Genomic DNA, 12,304 nt, shown 5'->3' on the forward strand with positions numbered 1-12,304 from the left:
AATTTGATGAGATATATTGTTATACCCCTCCTGATTTCAACCAGCAGCCAGTCAGAACAGAAAGCAATGATTTCAGGAAATTTCTGGAACCTCAACTAGCAATGGAGAGAACCAGATCTGAATCATTGTAATTCACAACAGATTAACCCATTTGATGCAGCGATCTAACAGGTTAATCGCCTTACGGAAATGAACAACACATTGGGCCAGAATCTCAATAATATCTCAGTTTTTTGGTGGACAAGACAAAACCATATGCAAGATAGGAAATAACCCATTTCATAGAAGATCTCAAATCAACTTAGGAATGGAAAGGCTTGGTCTCAACCATGACCAATGATATCTTGACAGGATTCACTGGTCTCGGTGGTTTCGGTTTTGGGCTGTTGCTAGCTCTGAAAATTGCGTTCGTAGCTGGAATTTGGACGGGAAATTTGCTAAAGCTGCTGGATAAGGTCATTTTTACTTGATTTGTGCTACCTCTTGAACAAAAGAAGTTAAAACTTTTATTCACTTTTGGGGGGGGGGGGGGGGGGGGAAGTTGAATTCCAGAAAATGCAAGCCAAGGTGCAGGATGGGGTACCCATTCTGACTATGATGGGAATAGTCTGTTGGGGCAACCACAGCGATGGGCCATATGGCTGTCCCTATTCATCATTAGTACCCTCTGAATTCAAAGGTAATCCAACTCTGAGCACTGGATCAGCTTTTGTGGATGACTTTACAGCCCCATCCAGCCATTCTTGCATAAGAGCCTGGTACTAGTAGTACTGGGTTGATCTAATGAATCTTGATGGTTGCATGTCTTCAATGCCCTTGGTTGATTTTCCTCCTGTTTGTTGATGATTGCACTTGTTTGCATTGTGTGGAGCATACAAGAAATTCTATCGAAATCCTATGTGATGTAGCCTCTATTGAATGAAGGCCAGTCTTCCAAAATCTATAATAGAACTGTTAGACCATTAATCAAATTGGTGTACACTCATAGGGGTAGGATGGGCCTCATGGAGAACATGGGTTGGGGGGGGCATGGACACGTGGAAGAAGCTGGTTGGGAGAGAAGGGAGGAAGGGAAACAGTTACAGGGAGGTATTCTGATGTGGGGGGGGGGGAAGGAGAAGGGAAATACGGTTTTTGGACTTTTGAGTGAGAAATTGGGCTGACAGGTTACTGTTGGAGTAGGGAGTGCTTGGCACCTCTGTTACCTACAGTGTGAGTCCTTTAATATCTATTTCTTTCAATATTCCCATTGCTGTTGCAATCTTGCAATTGGAACTCTGTTAACTCAGTTAATATTTAAAGTTCAGCCAACACTTCCATTGCTTGAATCTTGGGCTCCTATTAGGAACCAACTTAAATGGGACTACGAAAGTGTTTCTTGATCTTAGAGATATGGGATGAATATTTTAGAGATGGGGAATCGGGGTCCATAGGTAGTAGAATGGGCTGAATGTTGGAGAGAATGGAGGTAATAATTTAAGAATATAATCCCCCAAGTGCAGTTGGGTTTGGAAGGTTAGATTAGAAGATATGAGGGTTCTCGTTTTGGGGGTAGTATGGTATACAAAAATCCAATAATATGCTTATATGTTGGAATTGGATGGTCAGGATGGGGACAAGGATTTAAGGTCATTAAAATTTGGATGATGATGTACATATAGTGGGAAAGGTTTGATGGCTAGATTGGTGCATATATGATCTTGAATTTTGAGTTCCTTGGCAACTCCGAAAATGCGAGAAAATTCAAGAAAAATAGAAAAATATGTGATAGGAGAAGGGGAGGGGGTGGGTTGCTAGTTACCTGGATGGGGGAACCTTGTGCAGCTATGGATTGGAGATGGAGTTTGTAGGCTTTCAATTCAGTTGTAGCAAGGATCTAGGTTTGACTTGACAATAGACCTTCACTGTTCTTCGATCTTGGACCTTCTAAGTTGAACAAACACAACTGTAGTAGCAACAAACAAGAGAATACTCAAAAAGAGAAGGTTCCCCCCCCCCCTTTGTTTGAGACTTAGAATCTTTATCCATCATATTGATCCTTCCCCCAATTTCTAAGGGCTATTGAACTTGTTTTAGATCAACTGTGTGATCTGACTACTTTCCCCATTACTAAATTATGTGCAGAATAGGATCTTTTAAGACTTTGCTAGTCACAAAGTTTACGGCCTCCACAGTTTGAAGTTAAACTTCTCTTTGAACTTAATTTTTTGAGAATCTCATAGTGCCATTATGTTTAGAAGGCCCAAAAAAAAGCTATATACCATTCATATACAAGCTGGGTCAGAAACCCACCAGGATGGCCAAACGAGTTGGCCAACAGAAAAACCCCCCAACTCGGCCAGATTTCACTAAGATCTTGGTCCAAGTCCGACTTGATTTTTTTGACCCCCCTCCCAAAAAAAGGCTGGCTGTGAGATTGAGTGCTTAAACTATGCCCGTGAGTCTGTGACTCAAATCTCAGGTCAGTCAAGCTGTGCTAATGATTTCTTGAAGCTTTTCTTGAATCTGGTAGTACTGTCCATGGAGAAGATCTCGACCATCTCGGTGAGATCATAGTCATGATATACAATTTTTTGGCATCAACTCGGTGGGTTTTAGGGTCTCAATTGGTTTGAAATTTGGTATTTAGCCTATTTAAGGCCTTTTGAACACATCGGTGGTCTTGGATTTGTTAAAAAACAACCCTATGTATGATTTCTAAGTCTGCCCATAGTGTGAAACCGAAATGTTGTAGGATTAGGGAATGCAAGGTTATACAACACGTAATATAGAACCTTTAAGGCATATAAATGAAAAGCAAGTGTATCAAATGCATCAAGTAACCTAAATGTTGTCAAAATTCCATCCATATAAGTACACAATCTCAATTTTCAAGAATAGAATAATAAAACTATTCAACCATTAGAAGTTCTATATAAGTCATTAAATCATAAGTTTAAAAGACAAGTAGAGAATGATTGATCTTCCTTCGATGTTGGAGATGTGCTAAGAGTAGTTGCAATTGAAAATCCAGCCGAAATTCACAAAAAAAGGCAAAAATTGAGAGTTCCAGTGAGATTCAGGGTGAGATATGGCGAGATATCCCAACTCTCTGCTCTCAACCTTCATCTCATCTCGTCTATGTGAAAAAATGAGATATCTCGCGAGATAGCCCACCATAGTACTGTCCAGGAAGCAAGAAGAAAGTACCTAGAGACCATGGATTTAATAGGAGCATGGGGAAGCATAAAATGGGTCCTGGATTGAGGAATAGACAAAATTAGGCAAGAAGAAACCAAATATAGAGTTGTTTGTGCAACCGAAAACAACTGTCTTCAACTCAAAACAATTTATATTTAGAAACTCTAAATCTCCGTTGCTGGGTATGTGATCTTATAAGGAGAACGAGTTTTAATTCTACCTTGAACTGAAATAGAGTTGAAGCCTCTCTTGGACTCTAACTCTAACTCTATGTACAAATCTGTCAACAGGAATTTTTTATTTTATTTTTAAACGATAAACCCTTATTCATATGCAAAACTTCATTAAGTATTCTATGGCTTAAGAGTTTTTTTAGAGGAGAAAAGTTTGCAGTGGCACAATTATTGCTTGTCTCATGGATAAGGTCTTGGTCTTGTTGATGGGACTTCGATCTAAAAACAAGTTCAAGAATTATATAAAGTGAACTAATTATCCACTGCAAGGTGGCAGCATTTTTCCATGAATTTATGTCTCCTGGTACTCTGAAAATATTGGGAATATTCAGGTTAACATTAACATCTCAACAATAATGTAATATACCAGAATGTGGTAATTCTCAGAAGGTAATTACTAGAAGTAGCAAAAGCTGAAACAGCTGCATGTAACTCATTGCTTAGAGTAGTTCTGTTCGCTTCACTATTCGTTAGCACCCTTCTTTTTGTTTAATGCAAAGTTTGAGTGTTATTGTAGGTGGCTTTTTCAAGTACAATAGAAATTTTGGGCTCTTTATAATCTAATATGATGCTGATGGGTAATCTTGCACAATGCCAACATTTTTAAGGTTTTTTTTTCTTCTGTTCTTTTCCTTTAGTTGTTTACTGGTAATTATATTTGGCTTTTTTTTCTGCAGATCCGTCTAAAGTGCTTGTATCAGGACCGTATGGTCTTATATTTTCCTCATTTGTGCAATTTTTCTTTGACATTCCTGTCTCAACACGGTTTCATATATTTGGGATTCACTTCTCTGACAAGTCATTCATATATTTAGCTGGACTTCAGGTAAACAGTTATCTGTTTTTTCTCAGTCAGACTCCACGCTTGAATGTCCTTTATCCTACAAATTGTTATCTTCTTGATATCAAAATTGACTTCAATCATGCAGCTTCTTCTGTCATCTTGGAAGAGGTCTATTTTACCAGGCTTGGGTGGGATTCTCGTTGGCATCCTATATCGCATAAACTTTCTCCGCATTCGCAAAATGAAGGTTAATTTTATTTTAGAATTTTAGATGTTATCATGGCTTATTTTCTTTGTTGCTTGGAATAAAGAAAACTATGTTTTCTGTAATGTATTAGCATGGCTTGTGTGGTGTTTGATTTAGTGATACTGACATGCATTCAGGCATTGCAATGCTAGCTTGATCCTGTCATGTTGTTATTTCCTGGCTACTAATTCATTTTTCCTGTTGTTTTCTTCTACCTTAAGCTTCATTTGGTTGCAAGGGCAATTAAAGGGAAGTGAAATTTTTTTTATACTAAAAAGAATTTTTGTAAACATTATGTCATCTGATTGTATAAGTTACATAAATTTCATACAGTATGGCACATTATTTTTACCCTTCTTCTTTCTTTTTTTTTTCCTTTTTTTTTTTTTTTTTTTTTTTTTTAAACCCAGATTGCAAGGTAAAGTGAAATTTGATAACCAAGTATGGATGATTTGCAGGTTAGGTGTATAGTCTCATGGAGCAATGACTGTAGAAGTTTCCTTTTTTTGGGGAAATTTTCTGCACCCCGCCCCTAAGCTACTCCTAAAATTAATGCTACCCCTTTAGTTACCCAATTTATCAATTAAAGCCCCTATAGGGAAAAAAATAATATCAGTGAGACCCCCTGCTGGAAATCAAAGTTACTTGCTGATGTAAGCAAGTTAAACTTTTCAAAAAGACAAGAATGCCCTTTTTAACGGAAAACCCTTTGCTTGACTCGTTTTCATCTTTCTCTACTATCTACAGCTACTCCTCTTCTTCTATTCTTACATCTTCATGATCTCTTTTCTCTCATGAATATTTTTTTCCCCCTCCTCTGTCATCTTCTTCCCTTAGAGTGTGAGCTTAATATGGAAATGAATAAATAAAAACTAACAGTGCTAGCAATGGGGGGTCTAATTGATAAATTGGATAACTAAGGGGGTGGCATTTATATTAGGGGGTAACTCAGGGGGGTGGCGCTGAAAATTTCCCCTTTTTTGGGTATGGAATTTCACTTTCCTTCCCTTTGATTCCAATTGCAACTAATCAATTCCTTTATTTCTTATATTTCATAGCAGATGTCTTTTTCTGTCCCAATGCTTTATTTCATGCAGCCCTTAGTGTTCATGCTGATTTTTAAAGTACTTCACACATAATATCTTCATGGTAATACTTGAGCTTGTTACACCAGAAAACAGAAAGAAAAAAGGGGGGGGGGGCTGGGGTGATAGAAGTGTGTATACTTCTATTAAACCAGCTTACTATGTATAGTACATGGCCTTAGTTGTAGTAATTCTAGTGTGGATGGAAGTCAAGTTGCAATGAACATAAACATCCAGCTAAACATCTACACATAAGTTGTAAATATGGAAGGATTGTAAAGGAACAAAAGATAAGAACTAAGCTAGTAGGTATAAAGTAAACTGTTTAAGCAAAGACGTCCCTCTGGGCATCTGCTGCAGCCCCCCACTACACACGGTTTACCACTCCCCCTCTAGCTGAAGTGCGTGTATATATATGTAAAAATGAGCACCAAGAAGTCACAAATAGAAACAGAAACAAAGCAACATACAGATTTTACGTGGCATGATATGCTACGTTCATAGGTGAAGAAGAACTTGCACTATGTATGGAAGAAGATCAAAATGGGTATCTCTGATACCCAATGGAACAGCGTTACATAACTCTTTTCCAAAACCATAAGGCAAAAATTCCCAAATCCCATAATGAGAGTGTAAGATACATATAACTAGAGTTGCCCAAGCCTTTACTTCCATCAGATCTTGGAGAACTGGTCATTCAGTTGCCCCCAAATTATGTCGGTACAGGTTCATCTTCAAAGCTGGGAATATTATATATAGTGGTTGACAGGCAAAGATGTGCAATATCTAGTGGTTGACGGGCAAAGATGTTCAGCACTGTAGTGAGGGACCAGTCTGCATCAGAATAACTCACAGTATCTGTGTGACAATGGTAGTAAATAAAGAACTTCCCTTGAACATCTTTGAATGTGGAAGCAGCAACCTGGTGAGCTTGTTTTGGATGCTCCATAAACTGACATTAACTCCAACTGCAGAGTGGAGACATCAGAGCAAGTAAAGACTTAAATAAATAAGCGTCCAAGTGGACAACTTCAAAGTACTTAAGCATCTCTAAATCCTCCCTCTGAAAATGTTAGTGTAGATATAAGAGTTGAAGATAAGCTTACCCATGAACAACTCTTCAAATCATAAAAAGTTCTTGAGCATCTTTATGCCCTTCATGTGAAAATGCTAGTGGAGATATATTCCTTTAACATCATCAATGCCAGAACAAACATTAGGAAAAAAAATTTATAATATCAAACATCATATATGGATATACATATACCACAAGAATGATTGGTTTTTCCCTAGTGGTGATGAACAAAAACAAAGTGATCAGAAAATTACTACTGATGGAGGGGGAACCCTAGAAACTGCGGGACCTACAAGGGGCTGATTCCAACTTACAAGTCTTTAGGTTAGGCAACTATTAGTTAAAGTTTAATAAATAAATAGGGAAAGTGCTGCAATTATTAATTTGATGAAAATGCAAATTTAGATAATCATAACAAAGTAAAGATCTATCAAGGATCAAATAGGGAAACATGAGGATGTAGATCATGGCATTGAAACCCTAATTTGAGTGCAAGATTATCATCCGAGAAAATAATTGTTGTGCTAGTCAAAATTTTGCTTCTAGCATAAAATGCCGCCAATAATAATGTAAAGAAACCCTAGAATTAATGCAAGTATACCTACAGCAGAAATAGGATGTGTTAGGAAATAACTAATGAAAGATATCAAACGGTACAAAATACCTGCTGGTTCTCGAAGAGGCTTCGGAACAATGGTTAGGATAATAGTTATAGAGAAATAGGGGTGGGGTTTATGCAGTAAGAACAAGGAAAACAAGAGTTATAAGGTAACAAGACTAAAGGAAAGAAAACCTATTGCAGCCAGCAGTGTCGAACACAAAAGTTAGAAAGAAAACTATAAGAACACAAAAAGAATGAATGCAATTGGGAGAGCAGCAGCCTGTCGAAGAGAAGAGGAGAAAAGAAAGAAAACGAATAACAGAAAAAGATACTGCCCTAGGGAAAGAAGAAGAAGCATGGAAGAAACGAAGGAAAGAACTGAAAGAAATCTGGACAGAAGGACAAGGGATGGGGCCAGAATTGGACATGAGACAATAAGCTTAAGAAGAGAGCTCAAAAGGACTCGAGGAGAGAGAAAATTCTTGTGCAAAGAACTTCTGATTTTTTTAAAATTTCATCAATTATAATTGATTCTCTCATACAAAGTCTTTAAATGGGGGAAAAAATATTTCATCCCAACCCTAGAATTGAAAATCCCAAGGAACCCTAAATAGCTCTCTACTTGTATCTAATACTTAGGGGCAAAACTGGAAACCTTAAAAGTACATTTAAGTGAAAATAACCCATGGGCTAAATATAACCCATGGATCAACTCAAAACCCAATTACATTAAAGTAACGCAAAATTAACCAAAACAAACCAAACCAACTCACCATAGACTCATAAACCAAAGAAGAAGAAGAAGCCTGCATAAATTCATAAAATTGCCTAAGGGCAACGCTCCTCGTCGAACCAAAGGACTTTGGAATCCAGTATCCTCTGAACTCATCGTTGACCCACATAGGTGTTGTTGTGTGATCTATGCCGGTGTCACAGGTAGACTCGAAATTGTCACCTAAGACTGATGTCCTCATCAACTACTTGAACCCATGACTACCTGACTTCACTGAACTTGTCAAACCATGCATGATAATACATGAGTCTGAACACAATTCAATTGTTAACCTGGTCTAGAGCCAATAACTTGAGCTTTATCCTTGTGACCTGACACCAATGAAAAATTTGTTTTTATTAGATTGGGCATAATCAGAACAAATCAGTTATTACTACCTGTGAGTAGTAGTGTTGGGACTTTTTACTTAGTGTTGAACAAATTATGTTCTGTAAGGTTTCCTTTCAGGCAGAATGATTATTCTGATTCTGGCAACATTAAATTGTCTGACAATAATATATTCACATTGCACGCATTTTATTTTGCTAAATCTGATTTTAGAATTTCTTGATGAGTGGACCAACCTCACATCTATGGTTTAATGCAGTTCCCAGAATGTGTGGCGTCATTCTTTTCACGCCTGCAATGGCCCTCTGCTGGAGGTTCATCTCCTACAGCATCAAGTGGGAATATTATTGGAAACATGCCTTCTTACACAGGTCGCCCAATGGAGGCAAGTATTTTTTTTTCAGTTTTGCTTCTCTGAATAGTGTGCTGATGTTTACTTCAGATACTTTTTGGACTTTTAGTTTTGTTAGTTCATTTGGATTTCCGGAGTGGGTTTATGTATCCATTTAACATGTCTATGGGCCAGCTACTAGTTTAGCCATGTGGCAAGTAATTTGAAGCTGACATTTTGTAAACTGGCAGACCCCAAGTTCTCCTGCTCATATATCTGGGCCAGTCCAATAAGAATCTGCGAGTGCTGAAATAATAAATTGAAGAGTATGTAGATGGTGGTGGCAGCATGGAACCTAGTTTTGTAATGATCAGGTGATGTATCCTGGGTCGGGCCCCCTGAAATGGGGCCCAAAAACCAAATCCAAAAGGTGCAAGCTAGCCAAATACCCCAGGGGTATGTTGGTCATTTTCCAATCCCCCTTTTGGGGCCCCATATAGGTCTTTTTCCCCCCCCCCCGGGGGGCCCTTTTTTCTTTTGACCAAGTCCTTTGGTGAGTTATTAAAAGTTTCGGTGGTAATCATAGAAGAAAATTAGCCAAATGACCCCAGGGGTATGTTGGTCATTTTCCAACTTGTTTTCCCCCAGTTTTGGTGTTTCACCCATTTCACCTAATTTTAAAAAGGTCTTTTTTAGCCTCCAAACACCTCCTAAGCCACAACACCAAAGGAAACCCCAATAGAATGTGAAGGATGCTCCAAACTTCCCCTTTTTTATTTTTGTTTTGTTCATGCCTTAATGATCTTGTAGCTTGAAATTAATATATGTTTAGCCTAGGACTATGATCTATAATTGTGTTTTGTTAAACTTATCTTTTTATAAGCTACCATTTTTCATTTTATTATAATAATTATTTCAAAATTATGTATTTTATTTTATGTATATATGTTATATAGGCTTTAGCATTAGATATTTGAGACACATCACTATGACCGGTCATTTTATTTTGTTGACTTGTTGTATATGTAACCATTCTACCAAACAATTGAGTTCCATGTTTGCTTCGAACAGTAAATACTTGAATGATAAATTTTCAATAGTTTTGTTTTTACAAAATACTAGTTCCATTGTGTTTATTATGCTTGAAATAGGTAGTATACAAGAATCCAAATCATTTTGAGTCCATATGAAAACTAGATCGAAACCCGGTCGAAATTTCTTCCTTGGTGGTAATTAGTTAACTGAGTTGACTTGGTCCAAGTTTGTTAATTGAGTCCCTGTTTGCTTAAATCAGCAAGTGTTTTATTAAAGTAAGAGTCCATGTAAGGTGGTGGTATCCTAAACTATCAACGAAACCCACCCCAAGTCTAATTCCTTATTATACTTAAGAGTTCAAGTTCAAGAGTTGATTCAATAGTGGGATCCTTGTCAGTTAAGGAATCACAAATTGAGTCATAATGTCTTGTACTCAGGCTATAAATAGCTTCTTTAATTCTGAATAAAGTAGATTGGTTGATTTGAGTTAAACAAAGGCTTGGGCCGTGGGGAAGTAAACCCTTATGGCCTGTGCTGGAGGGTAACTCTCAAGTTTAGAAACTCCAGCAGCAAGTTCATCTTCTTCAAAGCATTCCAGCAGCATTAATTCAAGTAATCAAGCATCTTTAAGCATTCAGGTAAGTTAAAGAAGCACTCCATCCCAGTCTTCACTCTCTTATCCACAACCTTCCCTAACCCTTCCCCCTCTTGCCCTAGCCCTGCAGACACCATTCCCTTTCTCCTTCTTCTTCCCACGTTTTCAGATCCTAACCCAAATAGGACTCCCTATTCTTTACTCAATTCTAACCCATTCAACCCCCATTAGTGTCACAAAACTCTATAAAACCAAGATGTAATCTCTATTTTCCCAAACCAGCCTTCTTTCTTGAGTTTTGATATTTTCTGCACTTCATCTTCTCCAAGAAAGTTGCAGAATTTTGCAGAATTATTCCAGATTTCATAAATACCTAAAAATCAGTCCCTACCTTCTGAAATTAATTTCAAAATTGCAGAACAGTATCAATCACAGATCTGGACTACGAGACAGTAGTTCGATTCCCCAAACCCTAGTCCTGACCTAATCCCTGTGACATTAGGATTTGAAACTCAAGTTTGAATTTTGAATTCTTATAATATTCAGGTCTGAATTACCATACCCAGCAGCCATATAGGCCTTAAAACCCTTAGCCAAAGCATCAACAAAACCTAATTGTGTGTTGGTTCCTATGAGATCCTGGAAGCTAACCCTAAAATTTGTGTTTGCATCATCAGGTGCCATTGCTTCTTTGGCCCAAACCAAGGAATCCATTAGATATAACAAAAAAATTTAGGTTCAAATTGCAGTTATAGACCATTTTGGAATGAGGATCTGAAATTGGTCAATAATTAAGAACGGTGATCAGAACTATTACAGAGGCAAAAAGAAAAAAATAATTAGAATTGAATCTAGCGCAGAGTTAGGGCTTTGATGGGAGAATATCTTATGCCATCAAAATTTCGCTTAACTAGAAGGAAAACCTAGTTGCATGGTGGTTTTGGAACAGGTCAAACAACAGTTAAAGGCCCCATTTGGTTGAATTGGGAAATTGTGCTCCAATTGTTGGAGGGGTGAAGGGCAGAAATAGTAAAATTGGAAGAGGGAAAAGATGTTAGTTTGCTTTATTGCCTGGTTGGTTGGGCTTTGAAAAGGTGCACTTAAGCCCATCATGGCATGTCTCGATATCTGGATTTATGAAAAAAAATTTGGGTATTCTTACAGAATACCATTACTTCTGTAGGTCTTCAAAAATTTTAGCATGAAATTAAAGAAATGAAGGCTATCTAACTTCATTCAAAGGTACAAACCCTATATTTAGAAAAGGAAGTTTGATGTCATACTAACAACTTGACTGAGTTTGGACAAATCCAAAAAAGGAAGCAAACTAGAGTCTATGAAGCATGTATGGAGGGAGGGGGAGAGAGAGGAATTGCTGAACCATGATATATTCGGTATTGATATAGAGGAAGGGGTTTAAAAAAGGTTAGGGTCAATGGTTGAGCTAGAGGAAGGGGAAACAGGTTCTGGAAGAGTTAGCAGTTTGAGGGGGGTGGGCAGAGAGAGAGAGATTCAGGGGAGAGAGAGTGATACGGGTACTCTTGGATGATAGGGGGTGGGTGTTGGGTTGGGGGGGTTTTAATGGTGGGTTAAAGCATGAGAAAGAGGGCTAATGGAGTTGGGGAAGTTTAAGTTGGGTTTGGGCTGTGGGCTGTGGGCTGAGCTTCTAATGTGTAAGAAGAGGTGTTGTGAGATGGGTTAGTTAGGGGTCCAAGTTTTGAAGAGGGTAAGTGGCCGAACTGGTTTGGCTTGGGGTAATAACCAAGTAAAGGGCCCAAAATGGAAGAAGAGACGGGATATGGGCTTGGGCTGGGGTTTGCGGTGGGCTGCCATCGAGGGAATCAGATTGAGTTTAAGGGTTGGTAAACAAGGGGGATGAGAGAGGGTAGCTGTATCTTTAGGATATAGGAGAGAAACAACAGTATTTTGCATTGTGGTTTTAGCGTGAACCAAGGTGGTGTTTGCGGAGGAAGAAGGCACTAATAGGCTATCGGTAACTTGATCGTCTAAGTTCTGAG

At 38.2% G+C, this 12,304-nt stretch overlaps 1 protein-coding gene across 1 annotated transcript in view; it reads left to right on the forward strand.

Moving 5' to 3' along the window:
* Positions 1-12,304, forward strand: part of LOC149010029 (Ubiquitin-associated (UBA) protein) — a 31,553-nt gene that overhangs the window by 10,499 nt on the left and 8,750 nt on the right. Inside the window, exons 5-7 of the mRNA XM_089161553.1 lie at positions 4,091-4,239; positions 4,343-4,444; positions 8,585-8,710. Coding sequence (XP_089017679.1) covers positions 4,091-4,239; positions 4,343-4,444; positions 8,585-8,710 — 377 coding nt within the window. The remainder of the gene's footprint in view (positions 1-4,090; positions 4,240-4,342; positions 4,445-8,584; positions 8,711-12,304) is intronic.

The sequence above is a fragment of the Hakea prostrata genome, chromosome 7 (genome assembly GCF_041222555.1).
Source record: "Hakea prostrata isolate BN-2017 chromosome 7, UWA_Hpros_2, whole genome shotgun sequence".
Lineage (NCBI taxonomy): Eukaryota > Viridiplantae > Streptophyta > Magnoliopsida > Proteales > Proteaceae > Hakea > Hakea prostrata.